At 40.8% G+C, this 24,216-nt stretch overlaps 1 protein-coding gene across 1 annotated transcript in view; it reads right to left on the bottom strand.

The window, feature by feature from the left end:
- Positions 1-24,216, bottom strand: part of LOC133452259 (complement component C8 beta chain-like) — a 119,700-nt gene that overhangs the window by 56,331 nt on the left and 39,153 nt on the right. Inside the window, exons 3-4 of the mRNA XM_061731479.1 lie at positions 12,092-12,231; positions 6,682-6,780 (exon numbers count right to left, since the gene is read on the bottom strand). Coding sequence (XP_061587463.1) covers positions 6,682-6,780; positions 12,092-12,231 — 239 coding nt within the window. The remainder of the gene's footprint in view (positions 1-6,681; positions 6,781-12,091; positions 12,232-24,216) is intronic.

Here is a 24,216-nt window from a genome sequence, read left to right as displayed (position 1 = left end):
CTCACCCACGGTACTTTCTACCGTTTACAAATGACAACATTTTCATATCCTTCATTACATTTATGAAGTGATTAGTCTCCTCCTGGTCTTGTGTTTCTCCATGTTTATAAGAACTTCCTGGACTCAAAAGAACAAGATTCCTTGTGAAAAGAACATGTGCAGAAAACAAATTCCTGTTCCTTTTGATGGGGAAATCCCGTTAGGCGTTTACATGACCAAATATTCGGGTTAGAAAAGGAGGAACCCACGGGTCATTTTGTGGTTTTTAAAAAACGGAATATGAGCAAATTCCGGTTATTCAAAGGGGCAGAGGTGTCAAGTAACGAAGTACAAATGCTTCGTTACCTTACTTAAGTAGAAATTTTGGTTATCTATACTTGACCGGAGTTTTTATTTAGTTATTATTTTTCAGACGACTTTTTACTTTTACTCCTTACATTTTCACGCAATTATCTGTACTTTTTACTCCTTACATTTTAAAAACAGCCTCGTTACTCTATTTAATTTTGGCCTTTAAAAAAGAACCATCCAGTTAAATTGCTCCATCCGGATAGAGTGAATTTGGTTGTGGTTGTTTCAGATGTTCTTGTCCAGTTTTGTTCTTACATCCGTTCCCTCAGATTCCTGCAACTAAACTTGGATGTACATTCCAATAAAGGTTAGGATAAATGATAACATGCCTCTGAAGTTTGACTTTTTGCACCATTACAATACTTATAGGCAACTAGTCATCATATCTCCTGCTCTCTGAAACACATGTTAATGCTCAACAATAGTACACATATATGGTTCTTTAATATATTTGCATTATACTAAGATACATTCATTTTCAATGGCTTTTGTCCTTATTGGCTTTTTCCCCCTTACATTACTTTTACTTTTATACTTTAAGTAGTTTTGAAACCAGTACTTTTATACTTTTACTTGAGTAAAAAACTTGAGTTGATACTTCTACAGGAGTATTTTTAAACTCTAGTATCTATACTTCTACCTGAGTAATGAATGTGAATACTGAAGACACCTCTGCAAAGGAGTTATTGGTGTTTACATGGCCGTGCACAACCGTGTTATTGCTAATATTCCGGTTAGAAAAGGGTTATTGACTGAATGTAAACGCAGTCAAAGACACCAGAGCTCGTCACTGAGGTATGATCCAGTCCCACTGTGTTTCACTTGTGCCGTTTGACCAAATCTGAAGGACTGCTCGAGATATAAGACTTTGTGTTGTGCTCACAGTGTTGGTGACAGGAAACACCTTCACAAATGCAAAAACAGGGTAATTCAGCTGTCACTTAGGCAAAACCACCTGCCAGTCGTCTATGAGAGGAGATAAGCCTAAGCACCAGGGACGAGCTTTCATATGAATATTTACACATTTTTAGCGGGTACTGTCGCTGGTAATGCCTCAGATTAACGTAAAATACAAAACTAATATGACTAGTCTCCTCAGTTCAGCAAAGAATCATGTCAGCTTTACAGAAAGCATTCGCCTCTGAACGCTCGCTGTAACGGGAGGCTTCTCCTCTTCCCCCCAAACGAGTAGAGGGGGGTATTAATTCTGCAGCGCCATTTACTGCCAGTGATCAGTAAATTAAAACGACGAGACGAGTATCAGTTGGCATGATTTCCCAAATAACAATTAGATTTGTCAAAACCTAGAGCACCTCCATCAACGCTCGTCATTGCTTAATCCAGTACAAAGTTGTACACAGGCTCCATTACTCCAGAGAAAAACTTAACAAAATATACACAGAAACTTCACCTATATGTGAAAAATGCAGTGTAGAGAAAGGAACATTAATGCACAGTTTTGCCACCTGCCCAAAGCTTCAAACTTTTTGGACCAATGTATTTGAGTATCTTTCCAAAGTACTGATAACAAAAATAACTCCGAACCCATTTCTTATTATTTTTGGAATTCCTCATCGAATGAGAAATATAGATCCCGCAAAACTCAGGCATATATCATACTCTTTGATAACGGCAAAAAAACGTTTCCTGCAATTCTGGAAGGTAAAGATATTCCCTCATTTAAGTTACGGATTACTGAACTGACAGATACAATCCACCTGGAGAAAATAAGATACACTGTTAATGACAAACTACCAGAGTTTGAAAAGATTTGGCAACCTTTAATCTCTTTTCTTAAAGGAAATTGACCTGTGCAGTTTGTGGGTGGATATGGGAGGGAGAATGGGTGGGTATTTTGTGTGCCTTGGCTTTCGGTTTTTTGATTTCCCTTTATTTTTTCATGTTTTGTTTCCTCAGGAGTTATTCTCACAGCTCGGTTTGGAGATTTGTAGAATTTCTTTTTCCCTTAAACACAATCGAGCCCAACTGTGCTTTGCTCCCTTTTTTTTGAGTGTTTTTTTTTCTATTATTTTTGCTATTTTTATTTCATCTACTGCTATCTATTGTTCTTTTTTTGTGTAAAAAAAAAACCAACAAAAAACGATCATATGTCTAAAACTATTGAAATTTATTTGTTCAATAAAAATATTTGAAACAATTTGTCAAAACCTGGTTGCGGGTCATGGCGGGCGACTTAAAGCTATTTTTCCATTTCTCTCAGAAATATATGCTGCTATCACCAGAGCAAAAAAAAAAAGAGTATCAAAGGTGGTTTTGGGGGGTTGGGGTGGGAGGGTTGTATAGTCTGCAGGTGGTGGGGGTGGGAGTTTGGCAACCACGGGACAAACGCTGCATCATTATTATCATTTTAGCACTAAAGATAGCTGAGGTGGAGCCATGGAGTAATTAGCATTAGCAGCAATGATCATTAAGGGGAAGTGACTGGTAATTAGCGGTTAGTGCTGATGAGCGGAGCGGGCCTTTCTAGCCAACGCTTCAGTGTGGGATGAGAGGGAGCAGGAGCCGCTCAATCATCCTGTAATGAAACAGCCAGGCCCGGAGCTCTCCCGGGGAGACGGAGGGCCAGGATGGAGGAGGCAACGTCTCCCAGCATCAGCAACACGGCTCACATTAGCAGACACACTCAGGGATCGCTAGGCTCGCCACCCGTCCCTGGAAATACGGAATTTTTACATAATTGGCAGAGGTGGGTAGAGTAGCCAAAAATTGTACTCAAGTAAAAGTACTGTTACTTCAGAATAATATGACAAGTAGAAGTAAGAAGTAGTCATCCAAATAATTACTTGAGTAAAGTAAAAAAGTGCCGTCAGGCCGACGGTTCGGGGGGAACTGCTTCATGAACAAGGCCCTGCACACTGCTGGATCTGCAGAGACCCAACCTGAGAAATCAATGCTGCTCCACAACACAAGCCCATAAGTCTGAACCTCAAACGTTGAGTAGGCTGTCCATGCTGTGTTAGCAAACAATGTGTTGGTTCATCTTTGTGGAAACACCGTGGGTGCAGTGACCACAGCTGCAGAGCCTGATCCATCCACTTCACCTCGATGTATCTCACACAAAAACAAACGATAAGCTTTGCTGATTACATTCCAAAGAGACAGCCTCTGTTGCCCGCAGCTACGGAGTAGCCTGCCAACAGTATCATAAGCTCTTTTATTTATTTGTGACAGAAATATATTTTTGAAATTGTTGGCATTTTACTACACTTCCCACATCTCTACCTATTAACATTTACAAAAAACCTATGTAGCCTATATAGATGGTGAGTGACTGAAAGACGGCATAATCCATTATGTTGCACAACAGTATGCAATCAGCATAGTGTTTACCAACTAGCTCTTATCTGGTTTATATTCCAAACTTGATTCCTACATTGCATTGCTTTGGTAATATATTGTAACATAATTATAATGGTTCATGTGGCTTAACCTTGTCTGGCAAGCCTCCAGGAATTCAACCAATCAGAGGACACCAAATCTGTTCAGTTTTAAAAGGAGCCTCCTGTAAGTCTCTGTTGTTTAGAAACACTTGAGAGCTTGAGGTGTTATGTTGGGTGCAAACCTTCTCTAGACAGATGAGAGATTGAAGTTAGATGGCTTATTAATGTTGATAATATGACCACATTGAAACATGTGATATAGAGGGTTTGCATTGACGTCACTCCCCCACTGGACCAGCCCCCTTACTCTCACTGAGTGGCAAAACATCAGCAAAAATGTCTGCAACTAGTGGAGAAGACGGGATAACAGCCGATTATCGGCTTAAATTTAAGTCAGTTATGACAGTGACCCATACAGTTACCCCAAGAACCAGTGGTCCATGGACATTAATATTTGGCCACGAATCCAGTTTCCTGATATTTATATGTACTTAATTTCTACGGGAAATACACGAAGCAAAGCTGATTTGACCGTTTAACGTTAGCTACCCAAAAATCCAACATTACCTGATACAAAATGGGAACCGCAAATCACGTTTCGGTGCCTGGAATCCAGTTGTTTCTGTGAATTGCAGCGATCCATTTGTCTCTCTTAAGCTTATTTTTTGGCAGTCTGTAAAACGATAACTCTGATTTCTTGCTAAATCTATGAGTACAGTCGATCGCACAACAGCTCTTTCCTATTTTAGATGTTTTCCAGTTGCTCAAACTGAAAGTTTACGCTGCCACTCAGTCTTTCTGCCACTCAGTCTTTCTGACACTCAGTCTTTCCATCTGTCGCAAGATACTGCTGTAAAAACCCCATGTGTATGAGCGTGTGCACTCTGGATTAGAGATGCACTGATTCAACATCAGAATAGGTACCAGACAACGAGGCAAATCCACCAAGCCGATCTTTTTATTTCAGTGTAATGTGTGCAACGCTTGCTACGTCACGCGCCTGATGCAGCACCAAGGAATGGATGCTACCTAATTGGAATTAACTAGTTTTTGACTTTCATTTAGCATAAAAATGTGATCCAATCTTCATCTAAGTCACAATAACCGATAAACACTATTTGTGCTTAAGTAGAACACGTTTCTTAAACAGTCGTGTTCAACGGTGTGTTCAGTAAAGACGAAATATAATAGTATGATTGGGTTTCATACTTTTTCTTGCTACCATCCGCTGGATCTCTTTAAAGGAGCTGTATGTAAAAGCAATAATAAAACGAATCATAAAATGACCCCGATATGTCAACAGACATTTAAAAATCATGTTCATTTCAAATACTTATGTCACTGACAACAGCACTCAAGCCAGGATATTCCAGTTTAAAAAGAGGAGTTGCAGCCCTCAACTGATGTTTATGTTGTCATTTTTTGTTTTGGCTTGAAGCTCCACCCTCCACCTATCTCCCAATCACCAAGTCAGTATTGTTTCTGAAGCTCCACCCTCCACCTATCTCCCAATCACCAAGTCAGTATTGTTTCTGAAGCTCCACCCTCCACCTATCTCCCAATCACCAAGTCAGTATTGTTTCTGAAGCTCCACCCTCCACCTATCTCCCAATCACCAAGTCAGTATTGTTTCTGAAGCTCCACCCTCCACCTATCTCCCAATCACCAAGTCAGTATTGTTTCTGAAGCTCCACCCTCCACCTATCTCCCAATCACCAAGTCAGTATTGTTTCTGCATCCGGGTTGCCAGCTCGGCTCTAATTATCGCAGCCATGGCAGCCTACGTTCCTGCTGCATTCTGCAGCCTACCTGGCAACCTCTGGTCGGGGGGAGGAGGGGGAGGGTACACGCCGCTCAACAATATTTTGAAAGTGACTGCAGTACCAGTTTTGGCCATTTCTTACAGACGGCTCCTTTAACTAAGCCCAAAAGTCACGGGAGCCAATCCAATCACTCGTATTCTCGTAGAGAGTTTCTTAGCAGAGTTGACGACAACAGAGCGGCGACGCACTCTGTAAACATTGTAGATGGCTGCAGCAAAGGAAGAACCGCTTGATTCGGCTTTGGCATTGACAGTTAAAGATTCAGACCTTTTCTTTGAAAACTGAACAGAAGACAGGACTCAAATCATTAATTTACAAGGTAGATGTAGATCTTCTACACAAAACTCTCCCCTGTTGACTCTTTTCCATCCATCCATCCACTATCTATACCCGCTTTATCCTTTGCAGGGTCATGGGGGTCTGCTGGAGCCTATCCCAGCACATTTTCTGGGGAGAGGCAGGGGTTACACCCTGGACAGGTCACCAGTCCATCGCAGGGCCACATATAGAGACAAACAACCAGACACACTCACACTCACACCTACGGGCAATTTATAACCATCAATTAACCTGCTACGCATGTTTTTAGGACTGTGGGAGGAAGCCGGAGTAACCGGAGGGAAGCCACGCAAGCACGGGGAGAACATGCAAACTCCACACAGAAAGACCCTGCCGGGACAGGGAGTGGAACCAGGAACCTTCTCGCTGTGAGGCAACAGTGCTAACCACTAATCCACCATGCTGCCCTGACTCTTTTCCGTCTCTCTGAATACGTCTCCTTGTTGGTTGCTCTGATTGGTCGTAGTGCTAACTAACTGCGTGTAAAGGCAGTTTGATAAGCGACCATTGGTCCGCCCCTCAAATGGTTGAAAACCTGTCGACCGTTTTCAGAATCTTCATCCTTTTCGATAATCTATCTTTTATTTTTGTTTTTGCAAAGTGAATCTCTTCCAAACATTGGCTCTGTATCGGGGTGTTGTCTGTCTTGCAAAGTGGGGACTGTGGAAGGGATCAGCAGGTTTCTCAGCAGACGTCTCCTCTCTGGGTTCAGAGCAGCCGCTGGCTGTGGGCTCGGTGGGTGGCCTGCTGGGTTACACGTTACTCACCCCTGATCTTTCACAGTAAATCTTGATCCCTCCAAAAGAGACCGTCACGAAGACTCTCTGCTTGTGCTCTCCCTTGGAACGTGCTGAAGAAGCCATTCCCTGCAGGGGATGAAAGGAAACAACGTGAAGGACATGGCAGGTTATGAGCTTGGTTGTGTTTCAGCCCAGGTGAGTGACGGTTAGGGAGGTGGAGGTGGGAGTTACATAAGGTCTGACAGCACAAAATGTTGCTCTGTGCGTTTTTTTATGAACATTTGGAGGAGTTGTTTTATCACTGATGCTTATTTTCTCTTGAAACAGTTTGACAAGTGACATCTGCCAACAATAAGGTTAGAACTGCTGACAGAACGGACGGCGCTGCTGACCGACTAGGCTGCTCCCACTTAGCGCTGACTGAACAACTTTCCCAGCCTTTGAAGTGTATTTTTTCCCATGGATCTCGGCAGCTCTGTTTTTCTTACACCGCTCTGATAGAATAATAAAAAAAAAAGACAATTAAAATTTCTGCTGTGTTCCATTTGATGCAACCTGTGTGCTTGACGTGTCTTTCATGGAACAACGCCCGAGGGACAAAAGAAGAGAGAAGAAAGGAAGAGAGGAGATAAGAGAACAAAAGACGTCTCTGCTGAGTGTGTCTAACAAAACTGCAGGTTCGTTCCCGATAACAAGTGGTTGACCTCCTTCTGTGCACCAGAACACTTTCTTCTCCGAAAATTTCCCTCAGTGTCTTTCTAATATTTTCAAACTGGCCCCTGTGCATTGGCCAGCATCTAGCTGGAGATTTTGGAGGAGAATGAATCTTCCTTTGCACACATAAATGGAAATTTGAGACAAGGAAGTGCTCAAAGGGGTAGAATCACAGCCAACAAGATGAGACGAATGAGGTGTGACAATAAGGGAGAAAGAGCCGTGTAGGCACGAGAGTATGTGTTGTCAATCAGCTATCGGCTTTTCCATTAGGGCCAATCCCAATACACCCCCTACTTTCTACCACTAGCCCCCACTCACTACCACTAGCCCTAAAAATGAAGCCACAGCGGTAGGGCCCTTGTAATGTTCCCTAGGGATTGGGACACCACTTGCTACGTCACTGCGTGGTTTACGTTCGGGTACGTAAGCGACTGCGTAGTTACGTTTGCACATACGTCACACCATATCAGGAAGCCGACAGCTAAAAGCTGTTTTAATTTCCGCTGTAGCGCTGTTAATATGCCACTTTATTAGGTTTTAATATTTTTTCAGGCGTAAAAGTAACCGTTAAGATCCCCAACCTGGGCCCAGTTTATCCGAATAACGCCTGAAATTTGCTGCGATGTTTTCGGGATGACAACAGCCTGCCGGCTCGGGAGCTGATTTATGGTTCTGCGTTAAATCGACGCAGAGCCTACGGCGTAGGGTACGTGTCGCCGCGTAACCTACGCCGTAGGCTCTGCGTTGGTGTAACGCGGAACCATAAATCAGCCTTTATTCTGGCGAGATCTTCGCAACAACGAGCAAACGAGTGACAGTACATTCACTGAGTGAATATTATGAAAGTAAAATATATATTTCTCGCTAGAAATTTAATAAAAACGCATTTTCGCAATGCAAACGCAAATCTCATTCTACAACTGGTCAAGGGCGCACACGGTAAATAGCTTTCTTTTGTTCTGTACTAACTTTCTGTTTGATGTTAATAATACCGAGTGGTTGTGTGAAACGTTAATTTGCATAACAATAGTTCGGGTGCATTTTATTACTGTGCAGCTAGTTATTTTGCATTATAAGCTATTGACACATTAGCACATGATCCACTTTAAATGCCATTTGTGCACTACTTTTGTTCATTATTCACTACAAGAGTTAAATTTCACTGCAATTGATCTAGTGAGCTAACAGTGTTTACAGTATGTAGGACAACTAAATGCTGGCGTTTGTTTTGCTTTCTTTAGTTTGCCTTGATTTGCTTTGATTTTGACTATATTTATATATCCATATAATTGAGTATTATATCACTGTATTGAACAGTTATTGAAACTCGTCTTGTTATATGTAAGAATGTATGTAAGATTCAGGGGTAATTATATATTATTATATAAAGTGCTGTTCACACACACACAAATATATATATATATATATTTTGTTTTTTTCACTTTTTTGTATGTTTTTTTATCATGCATGTTCGAAATAAAATCTTCAAATAAAATAAAATAAAAAAACAATTTGAATTCTTACTGCTCACTAGGACATTTGTATTTTGTATTTTGAAAAGGAGTAACAGGTTACAGGATTTAAATTTGTAGCTGTTTCATTTGTGTAACTAAAGAGAGTAATGTTTAGAGGTTAATGTAGCCTAATTGAGTTTCATTTATTTGAACATGTATAAATCTGCTGTCTGTCATGACAAATATTCATTGAGATTTTCCTTTTTAGTTTTCACAATGTTCAATGGTGCTTAAACAACATGACAAGGAAAATAAATGCAGTTTATGAACATCAGTATGAAGCGTGGACAGGAAGTAGTTACAGTGACTGTACGCTGCCTACTGTATGCTGACTGTTGGTGTCAGGTGAAAGTAAGTGATGAAATGTCAGATCAAGGTAGTGAAAAGGGTGTTTCATTGGATATTCTGTTTCTTGGAGTGGATGTGAGTGATGGAGGTTTGCCTTCTAGTTGTACTACTTCTTCCAGCATGTTTACATCCAGGAAAATCTTTTTAAAGATGTTTAAGAGATCATGCATATGCCTCTCCTTTTTGATGGGGATCCATAAACCAGACGCCTGCACTGAAAATGTACTTGTTGGCAGCTTCTCTACATTATTGCTCAAGATATGGTAAAGGCCCTGCACGGTCCCAGATAAAGCAACAATCACACAAGTTTACCTTGTTGACCTTGCAGTACGTGAATGTCTTCCAATCAAAGCTCTTCCCTTGGAAAGAACTGAATTACAGGCTTTAGCTACTACCTGAGCTTAGAGCTGCTGGTAGTCGTGCACCAGAGAGAATTTGAAAAGACATATTTAATTGGTTCCTGTGTAAAATTTGAATTCAAATAAAAAGGATATGCTCCAATCCAAGGACCCTGCTGAGCTCATGGCCGAGCCAGGAGGGTGGGACGCTAACAAAAGCCACTTTATGGTAAAGTAATGGGGATTGTGTTTGAGTGGAAGCTCAAAAAGCTATGACTTTTAACTCTTTAAAGGAGCATGAGGCTCCTTTTAAGAAATGAGACTCTCTAGCGCCACCCTTCACCCCGACGGCCATCGGGGGTACTGCAGCCAACAGTGAAGCCGGCACGGGAGAACGGGGAGAACGTGCATGCAGCGTCATGTGACGTCACATCCGCCGCCCAGCGCAGGAAATTCGGCCCCCGAATTGCAGCACATTTTGCAGCACACAGCCTGTTCAAGGCAACGGAGAGATACACTAGAGGGCTCATTCTTTTGGGTTTGGAACGCTTCATCTGACATTATTACTAGAAAACTTAAAACGTATACACATTTTTTTTCATAAATCCTGCCTCAATCCTGCCTCATGCTCCTTTTAAAGTAAAATAAGTAATTTAACAAAATTCCCCAAACAATAAAACTGAGAATGGCTGTTTCTACATCAGACTGATGGTTTTTGCTGCTATGTCCAAGTGAAGTATAATTTGTGTATGCAGACTTTTTGGCTGGGATCATTTGAATCATCTCCTTGCTGTCTCATGCATCAGATGATGAGGAGTTAACATAAACATATTTTATCATTATTTATTATTTTAAATTGACTTACTTATTTTAAATGTAACACTGTGATGCATTTATAACTAGGACTCTTTAAATTATAAATTTGTTTCTTTCTAATCCTTATGTATAGCTTTAGTAACTTAGAAGAGTTTGGAGAGAGCGGTGAATAATCAGTGCTTAAATGCATACTATTACTGTAAATTACTGTAAGTTCAAGAGTATTCAACCCTTTCATCCACAATCACTGGTATCCAGACTATTCTCCGACACTGCTCATTACTCTAGGGCTGCATGTGACCTAGTTTACTTCAGAAATGTTATAAAGAACACTGGCTATAATATTATCTGGGTCGTGTTATCACAGTTTGCACACTTGCCTAAAGTGTAACATCACTTACCTAGTTGCAAAAATAGCAGGCTGTTGAGTGACACGAGCAAACACGGAGGGGACTGACTAATTGGGGGTGAATTTATTTATTAATATAAGTCATAGACAGCTAGGATGCCCCGAGGTTTGCCTCTGGGTCACAAAGAGGGAAAAAAATAAAGCCGATTGAATACATGAAGAGCAATATGGAAAATAATAATCGGCTTGTCAGAGGAAGACCGGAGTTAAAAGTGCAGCCTTTTGGCACAAGATGTAAAACCAGACTCACAGGAGCGTGTGTGCGCAGGATCAATAACCTATCTATCTTTATGCATGACAAAGAGTTGTGCATTAATGAGGATGGACGTGAATGTGATTCATGTGAGTTCATGCAGAGCTTGAGTGTGTGGCAAGCCATATGAGCCAAAAACCGGGTTTGAATTAACGCGCTGCCGAACAAAAGGGCGTAAAAAGCAACGTTTTGAGCAGAAAAAATGCTGTAAAAAGTGGCGTTTTATACGAGTCGCTGTCCCCATTTTGGGCAACTATGACGCGCGTAAAAAGCGGCGTTTTCGTTCAAACTTAGGATCCCTCCCCCTTCATTTTTTCCAGCCACTAAAAGCGAACTGTAAGGAGCCAATGAGAAAGGAATCAGAGCAGACACATCAGTCCATCGCAGATCTCCTTTGCATGATCACTGCTCCGTTCATTCGTCAGGCCGTCTGCTTGGGTCTCTATGCAGAGATTGTTTTTCTCTTTCATCCAGAATGAAAGAGAAAAACAATCTCGTGAACAATCTAATTATCTCACTGTCACAACTTATTCTGATTCTGATTAATAGAAGCAGAGAGTGGTTAAAGGTAACCAAATAAACAACAAGAAAATATTATTATTAGGGCCAGGCAGGAGAAAAATAAAAATAATATTTTAGAGGAGGAAGATTTGTTTTCATTATGCACTTTGAGATAAAAGTCGAAATGTCGAGAAAAAAGTAGAAATGTTGAGATTAATGTTGAAGTACAATTTACAAGAATAAAGTTGAAATGTGTTGAAAATGATGTTTCCAGTATTGCAGACATCTAACTGGAACATAATCCCACCCAAATCTTTAAAAGCTTTTATGAGGAAAATTATACCAGTGTCGACATGTGTGTATGTGTGTATTTGGCCCTTATGGCTTGCCATATAGGTGTTCCTCACACAGGAGAGACGCGCTCCCATGATGCACTCTGCTAGACGACGCGCTCATGGCCGAGCAAGCCTTTCCAGAATCAGACGGAGATGATGAGAGGAAGCTCGGTGATGTCCCACCGGACAAACTCACGCATACACACCTTCAGCTTCATCATGGAGTCCTGGCACAGCTTGTCCCCGCGCGCCGCTGTCACTTCATCAATCCCGATCAGCTTGGCCTTGTAGCGCATGCCATCTCCACGGAAACGCTTGATGAGCCCCGCCTCGGTGCGGTCCTGACCTGCAGGGAGAGAGGACGAGTCAAGGAGAGACAGGGGACTTACGGGAACAAGGATGTGCAAGCTCAGCTTAGCGCTATAACTACAGTATCAAACTACTGTTTGAGGTGACGATGGTGGTGTGTGTGTGTTTGTGTGTGTGTGTGTTTGTACGGAGTATTAAGGGCCATGCAGGAGAAAAAATACTTGAAAGGAGAAGATTTTTTTTATTGTGCACTTCGAGAAAAAAGTCGAAATGTCGTGATTAATGTTGAAATACAATTTCAAGAATAAAGTCGAAATTTCGTGAATAAAGTTGAAATTTTGCCTTTTTTCTCAATATTTCAACTTTATTCTCGAAATTGTACTTAGATAGTGATAGATAGATAATTCTCGACATTTCGACTTTTTCCCCACATTTCGACTTTTTTCTCGACATTTCGATTTTTTTCTCGACATTGTACTTCAACATTAATCTCGACATTTCGACTTTTTTCTCAATATTTCAACTTAATTCTCGAAATTGTACTTCAAGATAATTCTCGACATTTCAACCTTTTTCTCGACATTTCGACTTTTTCCTCAAAATTGTACTTCAACATTAATCTCGACATTTCGACTTTTTTTCAACATTTCGTCTTTTTTCTCGAAGTGCATAATGCAGAAAAAATCTTCCTCCTCTAAAATATTATTTTTATTTTTCTCCTGCCTGACCCTAATACTCTTCCATAGTGTTTGCGTGCGTGTGTGTTTGCATAAATATTCATAGAGTGAAAAATTCAGTGACAGATGGCAAACAAGCAGCAAAGACCGCAGACAGGGGAAAGATCGAACTTGAAATTGTAAAATAAGTTTGATAAATCCTTGTGGACCGTATAAGACGACAGCTGATAACAGTGATAACTCCGGCGACGTCTGCAGGGCATTTAAAAACAAAGCTGGAGGTTTTTAGGGTGTTTGGGAGGGTGGGGGTGCTCTCTCCTGCGCTGTAGCCACCCATGCCTGCCGTTCCCATGGGTGCTATTGGTGGTGACGAACCAGCATGAATGGCTGCTATTGAGAGGAATCATCTCGGTCCAGTGCTCAGCCACAATCCAGCCGAGCCCCCCCCGCGTGATGGATGTTGGGTGGTGGCAGGAAGGTAGTTGGAGGATGGTGAGGTGACACAAGTGTGTCTGGAGGGCTTCACACTATCACCCTCTCCCCTCCTTGCCGCTGATTATTCTGTCTGTGCAGCCACGCTGACATCTCCTTGACACTGACACCTTTCTCATTTTGTCGCTGCGCTGTCTGCAGACGCACCATTTTGATTATGTGGATGCTTGCCCCACGGCGCTATGTACGTCTACACTGCAAAAACTCAAAATCTTACCAGGAATATTTGTCTTATTTCTAGTTAAAATGTCTCATTTTTAGTCAAAAAAGTTCATTACACTTAAAACAGGAGTCATTACCAGAAAAATAACTTGTTATTTGACTATTTTCACCTGTTTCAAGTAAATTTTCACTTGAAATAAGTAGAAAGATCTGCCAGTGGAACAAGATTTATCTTCTCATTACAAGCAAAAAAATCTTGTTCCACTGGCAGATTTTTCTACTTATTTTAAGTGAAAATCTACTTGAAACAGGTGAAAATTGTTGTTTTTTCCAGTGATGAGTCTTGTTTTAAGTGTAAATGTAATTTTTTTGCTTGTAATGAGAAGATAAATCTTGTTCCACTGGCAGATTTTTTTACTTATTTCAAGTGAAAATTTACTTGAAATAGGTGAAAATAGTCAAATAACAAGTTATTTTTCTGGTAATGACTCTTGTTTTAAGTGTAATGAACTTTTTTGACTAAAAATGAGACATTTTAACTAGAAATAAGACAAATATTCTTGTTAAGATTTTGGGTTTTTGCAGTGTTACCCTGATGAAGGTCTTCTGACCAAAAGCTTGGTTTATTAAAGATACTTGCATTGATCCAAGTGTGCAGATCCTTTTTTTTTTTTACATAGTCTACACATGGTTTTCTGGCACCTTGGCATATTTTGGTCGTGAGTGCGGTGACTGGCTCCTGGTTTTTTTTACAGAGTTTTTACAGTGTAAAATCTGCACTATTCCTTCATAACCTGCGCAGGTTGTATCAGTTGCAAAATGCAGGAACCTGCTCTCCTTTATTCCACACAAAGAGACGGCAGAGGTTTCAAATTAGGGTTACCAGCACCTTGGAGAATTTCAGCAGTTTCCAGGGCCCTTCCTCGCTCAAATCTAGGTCACGAGACCATCCCCTCCGTCAGTTAGCGGCGCACTTAAGGGGCTGGCGAAACTGTGCACGAGAAGACGACAAGGTATAACATCCCCAACAGACACTGCCGGGCCCGAGCCCGAGACCATATTACAAGAAAACGAGCTTATTCCACTCAGAAACACACGCTGCTGAATCCATGCTGCATCTAATCAGACGGAATTTCACTTTTCTTCCCCGGAAGATCCGAAGGGGGAAAAAAAAAAAAAAAAGAAGGAAAATTGGAAGAAAGCAAATTTAGGGCCAAATGGAGGAGAAAATGTTGAAATGCTGGTGCTTGTCTTGGCTATGCAACCCTCTCACTTATTCATGAAGGCACAATTCTCTAAAGCGGGGGGTGGAGGAGGGCTTGAGGAAAGTCTCAAAGCAAGTGACTGACAAATCTGGGTCTGATTCAGACTGGTGTCTCTGCCGGTGGATAACGAGTCTCGTATTGAGCTGCAGTTGCACTTCTGGACAACAAACACCTCGGCCATGAACAGACGCCGTTATCCAGAATTAAATAACAGACAAACAAATAAGTAATAAACTAGGAAGGTGACCGATGGGCTCATGGGTTCGGTTTTCAACCCCTGCAGGAAAACAAAGGGTGGAGGACCGGGATAATTATTGCAGTGCAAAGCAACTCTCTCACAGTAAATACAGTCTCTTCACACAGTATTATGTATTCCTCCCTGATCTTACTGACTCAAGCACTAATGTAAAATGCATGCTGCTCCAGTTGCATTTTAAACACAATCAGGCCAATTCAGAGCGATTCCCTCAGATGAGATCCTACCACGTCTTCTGTGCCGTTTATTTCTCTACATACACAGCACAATGCCCCCCACCAAACACCACTTGGGGAGAGATTTAGAGGTTCATGTGCATAAAGGTTCATAAAAAAAAAGTAAAAATATAGGGTTTGCATGTGCAATGAGTCTTGACTCTGTGGCATAACTCGTACGCTACGTGCTCTGGGTTCAGATCAAAATGAGCAAGTGTGCTGTATTTGAAAACTAAAGAGCTGTGGGGCATGCTGTTTCATGTTGTGACACACTGTAGGGGAGGAAAATGGAGAACGGGAAGGTGTGTGTGTGTGTGTGTGTGTGTGTGTGTGTGTGTGTGTGTGTGTGTGTGTGTTCATGACACATATTCTCCTGGCTTTCTGGATTTATTCTTACCCAAGGTTGAATGGCCCTCACAATGAGGTTTTTCTTTTTTGCCCAGAAGCCTAAAACTCCTAATTTGTCTGACAGTGGGTTGCCTGAATCCCTGTCTGCTGTGAGTCTTGCACACGGGGCAGCATGCCAGTCTGAGGGAGTCCTGTGGTCTCAGGTGCATGTGTTCAGGGTTTGGTTTTTTTATTTTGAAGATTTTTATTTCGAACATGCATGTAAAAAAAAGAATACAAAAAAGTAAAAAAATAAAATACAAATATATATATATATATATATATATATATATATATATATATATATATATATATATATATATATATATATGTTTGTAGACAGAAGGCAAGACAGCACTTGGTCAGACCTCATGGATCCACCAACATGTTGGAAACAGAGTAGGATTGAAGTAAACACTTATCCAGTCCTACCCCGGAATCTGACATACATTCTTACATATAACAAGAGTTTCAATAAACTTACTTATAAAACACACATAACCAAATACCCCTACTTTAATAACTATTCAATATAGTGATATAATACTACTAATACTAGTCAAAAACAAAACAAAGGCCCAGCATTTAGTTGTGCTACTATGTATGTATGTATGTATGTAATATTAGAAGTAAATATAATGTATAGTATTACATTATCATTACTTTACAATAATACTACAATATAATAGAGAACAATAGACAGCAATGATATAACAATATACTTGATTAACTATATAAGACTAGATATGCTATATATACTGGTTCATATATTTACCGCCAATTATATATATAAAAATGACTATAAATCTATATCTCGACATATCTACATATAACTATAAATCAATATATATTAATATATATATATATATATATATATATATATATATATATATATATATATATATATAAAATATACATAAAAATGACTATAAATCTATATCTCGACATATCTACATATAACTATAAATCAATATATATTAATTATATATATATATATATATATATATATATATATATATATATATATATATATATATATATATGTATATATATACATATATATATATACATATATATATATATATATATATATATATATATATATATATATATATAAATACTGTACGTATAATATAACTCAATATATCTATATGCATACCTACATACATGCATACATATATATACATACCTTCTAATCAATATCTCCTTTAGAATAAAATAAACAAATGGAAAATTTGGATAAAATAGAACTGAGACTGAAAAGTGATGGACAACAGGAGCCTAAACACGTGCTGTAATCTCCCAGCAAGGCCGTGTCACCAGGGCCGTGGTGAAAACAATCGCTGCCTGCCCTGCCTGCGCCACACACTGTTTACTGTTTTCAGGGCTTTCTCTCATCCGTGGTGTCGAGTCTTGCCTTCCTGCCACACGAGAACGGGGACACTGAGAGCACAGATGGCAACAGATGGAGAGTCAGAAGTGCCCCTCCAGTTATAGGGACTTGGCAGGAAGAAAGTTTTTGTTGGGGATCCAGGCATGGAGGCAGCTTAACCTCTGAACCTTCCTCGGAGCGGATCTGTGCCCGCCTGTCTCTTCCTGTCAACATCCTTCATCAGCCACGAGGCCAAACACTAGACAGGTTACTCAGAAGGAACATTGTGGATCTCTAGAGAAATATATCCCTACAATGTAAAAATCGGACGTAGGAGGCAGTAAATAAAATTAATGTATGAGAAAAGCACATCTGTGCCCACCATTTGGCTCCCCCACTTGCCCAAAACAACTTTCATGAGCTTCAACAAACACAAATGTTCAATGTATAAAATTCCCAAACACAGTGTCATGGTTTTAATTGAATGGCTGTTAAGGTCGTTTTGTTGTTGGTTCGCTGATAACTAGGCCTGTGTTGAAAAAAATCGATTTTCCGATTCTAAATCCATTCTCATATTACTTCCTAAAAATCGATTCATATGTCTAGAGATCGATTATTTTTTATCTATTTTTTTCCCCCCATTATTACATTACAACTTTTGGTATTTTTTTGTTTATGCCAAAAAAGGAATGTTTTGTTGGACACGAGAATAACTGGTGACATGTTTTTGCCTTTAAATATGTATGTATGTATTAAATAGGTATGAAATGATTTTCTCAGTTAGTTTTCAGTTATAACTGCATTAATTGTCTATATTTCATTACTTTATGGGGTTACATTTGCATAAAATGCTAAAAACCAAATTCTCAAAAATGAAAAATCCAAATAGACCAAAAATGGAAAAAATAAAAAGGGAATGTTGGAAAAACTAAAACTGATTTAATCCGTCTCTGTTTGCTGCCCTGGATCTGTTTGATAATTCTGACCCACAATGTTTCTGAAAGCAGTTCTATCAGCATTCTGGGAGCTGATTGGTCCTTACAGCATCATTAGCTGCAATACTTGCTGTTGAATCTCAATATAATACTAGTATTAATATGTTGCAGAACTACAGTCATATAATTCATGCAACAGCTCAAAAAACTGTTTTAATGACACTAACCCAAATCAATATCGGAATCAGATCGAATCAAATCTTGATAATCGATTCTAAATCTTAAGAATCGGAATCGAATTGATTCTTGACATTTGAATCGATCCCCAGTCCTACTGATAACAGTCAAATCAGGTGTTGTTTCCAACCTGATCTCACACAAATCCGTGTAATCCGTGTATTTTGACGACGCTCTGGTTAAGGTCTGGTTAGGTTAAGGCACCACTTGGTTGGAAGTAGGAAACGGTTGCGGTTATGATAAATTCACATCACTAACGCCACATCCGTCGTCATGGCAACAGCAAACAAAACATTAGTAAACACGGTTAAATACTCGCCGTCAAAATACTGTTAAAACATCTTCAAAACACCATTGACACATCATTAAAATACTGTTAAAACAGCGTTAAAAAACATACTTTTACAAACTGACAAAAACTCATAACTAAGCCACTATAATAAATAATAATATATAAATAATAATAATGTAATAATAAATAAACAACCAAGTGGTGATGAAAAATACCACTAAATAACAATTTAGAAACAAAAATAATAATATTAAACAACGTCAAAATCCGTATATATATCACGACAACGGATCCCATTGACTTCGCGGTACAATTTCCGTGGTGCTCACACGGAATTATACCACTTTCCGTGGCAGCACCACGAACAATTGTGGTAAAGCTGGGCATACACTGTGCGATATTTTAAATCGTTTGATTCAGCCCCATCTCAAACTGCACGACTAGATCGCTGAGTTCAAAAGTTGGCAGCTCACTATTTATGGTCTCACACTGTACGCACTGATGCGACCCGTCTGCTCACACTATACGATCATAATCCTCCCGTCGGACTTCTGTTACTGGAACTGCAACGTCAAAAAGAAGTGGAAGAAGAGGAGTAACCCCGAAGTGGGAGACACTGAAGATGCTCAGCAAAAACAAACACGCTGCCTTAAACTTGAATTCTGGTTCTGCATTAAATCGGCGGCGTTACCGTACCCTACGCCGTAGGCTCTGCGTTGGTGTAACGCGGAACCATAAATCAGCCTTTAGCAATTTGTGCAGTTCTGTTTGGCGATAAATGAAAAAAGATTAGACAACGTCGTGATTGGACAAGGAATTGGCTGGGCAGACGTCTTTTTTTTTCTGCTATTAAAACATGATTTGTAATGTGAATTTGCAACACTTTAAACTACAAATAATAGTTTTTGACGTGACATCAGAGATTGCGCATGCTCTCTGTGAAAGGATGAGTCCAATCGGGTGGTAGCTGCTTCAACTGTGCGATTCCTTCAGGATTCACGTTTGATTTTCTTGCGAGCACACGATTTGTGATCGGGAGCTCGTCGTGAGGCGTTAATCTCTCGTCGTGAGGTGTTAATCTCTCGTCGTTACCCCACGTTTACTGCACGAGGCACGACCAACGGTTGGGTCGAAATCCGTCCCGGAAAATCGGTTCAAAACGAGGCGACAATCGCACAGTGTCTGCCCGGCTTAAAAGGTCGTGGGCATTTCACGGATTTTTATGAGATCAGGTTGGTATCATCATGTGTTTGGTGGTGGATGGATGAGTCTTTTGGTCAGAGCTCTACAGCACCTTCATGGCATTCATAGTGAGGAAGCATGCAACAAATGATTTGATTAAACGTGGGAAATATAATGGAGTGAAGTGGCAGAAGGACATTACGGGGGGGACAGTGGCGGAGCCCGGGTCTCAGTACAGAGGGGGCGGAGCATTCTCGATGGGACCTTATGATAGTCATTTTAACGTTCAACAACACCTCATCCTACCCATCAAACAACATTTATTCAGATTTTAATTGAGCCAAGCAAGCTTATAGGCCTATGCTGCAGAAAGCAGAGTAAAGTCACAAACTTGTTCAGAAGAACACACACATGACATAGTCCTGACAGCTGTTAATCACATGGCGCTGAAAACTGAACGACGAGCTGAAAAGCCTGATTTATGGTTTAAATCGACGCAGAGCCTATGGCGTAGGCGGCGATGCGCACGTACGCTGCGCGTCGCTGCATACCATATGCCGTACCCTACGGCGTAGGCTCTGCGTCGATTTAACACGGAACCATAAATCCGGCTTTACAGCCAATCAGCGTTGGCTCACGGCCCCGATGCGTTCAGGACAGTTGTAAAGTAAGAATTAGCCTACACTGGCCGCACAATGCACATTTTATCGTAATTATAGCCTACAATTTACGATTATATATGAACGTATCACACAAAATGGGGCCCTATCATTGGACCCTATGAGCTTGTGGGCCCTGTGGCGACCGCCCCCTTGCCCCCCCTCTGGCTCCGCTACAGGGGGGGGGGCTTTAATGAATCCATACCTTCAGCCCTTCACACCCAGAGCTACTATACAACTGGAAAGAAGACACCTTTGTTCGGCGGTAGCAGCACATCACAATGTTCCCTCAAATAGCAGACTGACCTTGCAGATTCAGACGCATGACAACTGTCTCTCTTGCTAACACACCGGGCTCTATGATCACCGGTGTCATTCTGCCAAAGTACGAGCTGAATGATGTCATCGAAGGAAGATGCAACGGTTCTGTCTGGACTGGGCAGTGTGGAAATGGTTAACGTTTAACTGCTGGTGTCTCTGCTGCTCTTGGCCTATTCCCTGTGTCCTCATTTCCTCGTCTGTATTTTTTAAATGAATCATTTCTTGTGCGTAGATTACAGTGGGAGAGCAACAGTTGCTATGGAGATGGGGTAAAGTCATGCATGTAAAGCAATTGTGTGGATGGGTTGAAGGGAGCTTTAGCTTTTCATGGCAGTTTGATTTTTTCAAAGTAAAGTAGCTGTGAAACGAATGAAGAGGTAGAAGTTGCTGAACTCTACACGGTATGAATGTTCTGTATTCATCGCAGTGCACATGGAATTTGCATAAGTATTAAAACGATGGAATAAGGTACTGATATATTTTCATCCGTCTGGAATCCATATCACTGAAGCACTAAATGTCTGCAATGTTCTGCAGTAATTGGCTGAGCTGCAGCATTGGAGGCAACTCTAAAAACATCATTTCGTCACTGCCTTTAATACATTTGTCAGCCAGCTAAGCGCGGGGTTTTTCTCTGGAGGTGAGAGTCTTACCATGATCACATGCACAAAGGTGCCAGTCAGTATGATGATGGGGGAAAATCAACATGCTCAGTGTGGATCCACATGTGCAAGAAGTCTGCAGAATAAAACGGAGGAATCTTGAGGAAACAAAGAATTATGTGACTACCTGCCTGACAGCGCTCCTTGTTTCCAATCTACGCTGTAACATTGGGAAGCTTCCTCGTAGCAATTTTTAGCATGTTAAAATGTGTTGAATTTTCACATTTAAACCATATTTCAATAAGATGTTTTGCAAAAAGGTGTAAATAAATAACTGAGACACATGGGAAGCGTATGGGAGATGTATGATACTTATTATTATCATGTTTTAATATGGGTTATATAATGATCTTGGTTAGCTTAACTCTTTGACTATGTTTACATGCAGTCAAAATTGGGGTTAAGGTCAATATTCCGGTTACTGAAACATTGGGAATAATCTGTTTCCATGCGTGAGCAAACAGGGTTATCCCTGTATACATGGTAATTAATCATTTGGGAAATCTGGATCAAACCAGCAACGCTCGGAGAACGTCATGACGCAATTCCGGTCATTTCTGCTTCTTCTTCCTGTATCCAAATCCAAACCAACAACAATAACAGCAGCACGGAGGATAATCAACAGCCCAGTAGAAGTCGTTTTGTTTCTCGGCCCTGTAGTTCTCCTTTTTCAGCGTCTTCCAGCGGAGCTTGATCTGGTCTGGCGTTCGTACAAATCCTGTTTCGTGCAACTTTTCGCTCACCTTTTTGTAAATCTGGCTATCCCGGTACTTTCTACCGTCTACAAATGCCAAAATGTTCATATCTTTCATTACATTTATGAAGTGATTAGTCTCCTCCTGGTCTTGCGTTTTTCCATGTTTATAAGAACTTCCTGGACTCAAAAGACCAAGATTCCTTGTGAAAAGAACATGTTCAGAAAACAAATTCCTGTTCCTTTTGATGGGGAAATCCCGTTAGGCGTTTACGTGACCAAATATTCAGTTAGAAAAGGAGTAACCCAGGGGTCATATTCGGGTTTTTAAAAACCGGAATATGAGCAAATTCCGGTTATTCAAAGGGGTTATTGGTGTTTACATGGCTGTGCGCAACCAGGTTATTGCTAATATTCCGGTTAGAAAAGGGTTATTGACTGAATGCAAATGTAGTCTTTTACTTTTAACTAACGATTCGATTTACAGAACAATAACACGTCGCCAGGTCCAGCTGGATTCACAGCGGCATTGTCTGTGTCCCCTCTCTGTAGGGTTTGACTGCGGTAACGGCCTTAGTTGCCAAAATGAAGTCCCGGTTCTCCCGGTCGCATTGGCAGATTTTAAACATTTTCCCGCTTCAACACATACGTCAGCCAATCAATTCACAGGTACCGCGCTAGAGCCTAGCCAATGAACTCGTACATAGAGGCTGGCCAAACACACATTGGAGGACAGGGGAGAATAACAACAATCTTCCACCACCCCTTTCTTCATGAACAAACGTGCTCACACAGAGACACTGGTCTCAGTCTCCCCCACCGTTGGTGCAATGTCACTGACAACCTTTTTGTCTTATGAATCTACCGGCGCCCAGCACATATAAGCTTAAATCATTTTTTCATTCAACGGTTCCGCTTCAGTCCCCTGCAGAGTCCCCCGCAGCTGGAGGTTACTGCACCTCTCATCAGGTGAAAGACGGGGTTTGTCCTTGACAGGCCAAACTATCACAGGACCAAGCCAGATGAACAACCGCGTGCTTCCATACTTCTTTAGGACTTGCGATTACAGCCTGGAGCCGGTTACTTCAGATATACAGTAATCCCTCGCTATAACACGGTTCACCTTTCACGGTATCGCTGCTTCATGGATTTGCATTGTGCATCGTGTTCTGCATTCTGATTGGCTAAACGGTCTCCCCGCTTCTTCACTTCCTATGTCAATAACATTGGTCGCTTAGCAACAATGCTGAGAACGACCAATGAGCTTCAGCGAGCAGCTCAAGAACGGAACCCTTTGATGAATCGTTCATTACAGTTCTCAGATATAATCCATGGTGGCATGTCGGTTTAGAAGAATCTTTTTGCCCAGAAGAAAAAAGAGCAACAACAACGACCCATAACTATATTCTTATCTGGAAAAAACACACCTGCACAGCGGGCTTTAGAAGAAAAAGACGCTACAGAGCGAGTCAGGATGCAGCACCAGTTAGAAGAGCAGTGAAATACGCACCAGTAACAATTTGTCCTACTGTACTTATTGTATTTTTTTTCATAATCATTTTTCATTTTCTCCCGTTCAAATCCAATTAATCTGGTCGCGGTGGGGCGGGGCTGATCTCCGCAATTTAAAGCCTTGTATAATAATTGGAAAAAAAAAAAAAAAAGGTTGCTACTTCGCGGATTTCACCTATCACGGGTTCTTTTTGGAACGTAACCTCTGCCGGGAAAAACCAGGGATTACTGTACAACCAATGCAGCACGGTGTGAAGCTAGTAGAGATACACATGCAGACTGGATAGTTCTGTGCAGATTTGGGTCTTTAATGAAACAGTGTCTCTCTAGGAGGACATTTCTTAGGTAAAAGTCACCCCAGATGAAGTGACAGAGTTGTGTTGTCACTTCAGCCACCAACATGCAGTATGCTCTCAAGCACAGGACTTCTTTTATAAATGTCACCTTTGAGAAATGGTTATATCTCTGGTGGGTGTCGGTTTTCCTTGTGTTTGTTGATAATAATAAACGACATATTTCAAATATGCAATTCCTCCTCCAGATTCTGACAGCAACACACTGTGCTTTAGTTTAAATCTGTCACCAGCCAGATCTTTAATAGTGTCTTTCAAACAAACAGGCAGCTGGAACAACTGCCGAGTTCTACCACCTGCGTTTATGTTGCCCAATTTACATTTATATGGATCTTCACTGATTGTGACA

This window comes from Cololabis saira, chromosome 10 (genome assembly GCF_033807715.1).
Source record: "Cololabis saira isolate AMF1-May2022 chromosome 10, fColSai1.1, whole genome shotgun sequence".
Taxonomy (NCBI): Eukaryota; Metazoa; Chordata; class Actinopteri; order Beloniformes; family Belonidae; genus Cololabis; species Cololabis saira.
Note: the sequence above shows the minus strand (reverse complement) of the source record. Positions and strands in the feature narration are given on the sequence as shown.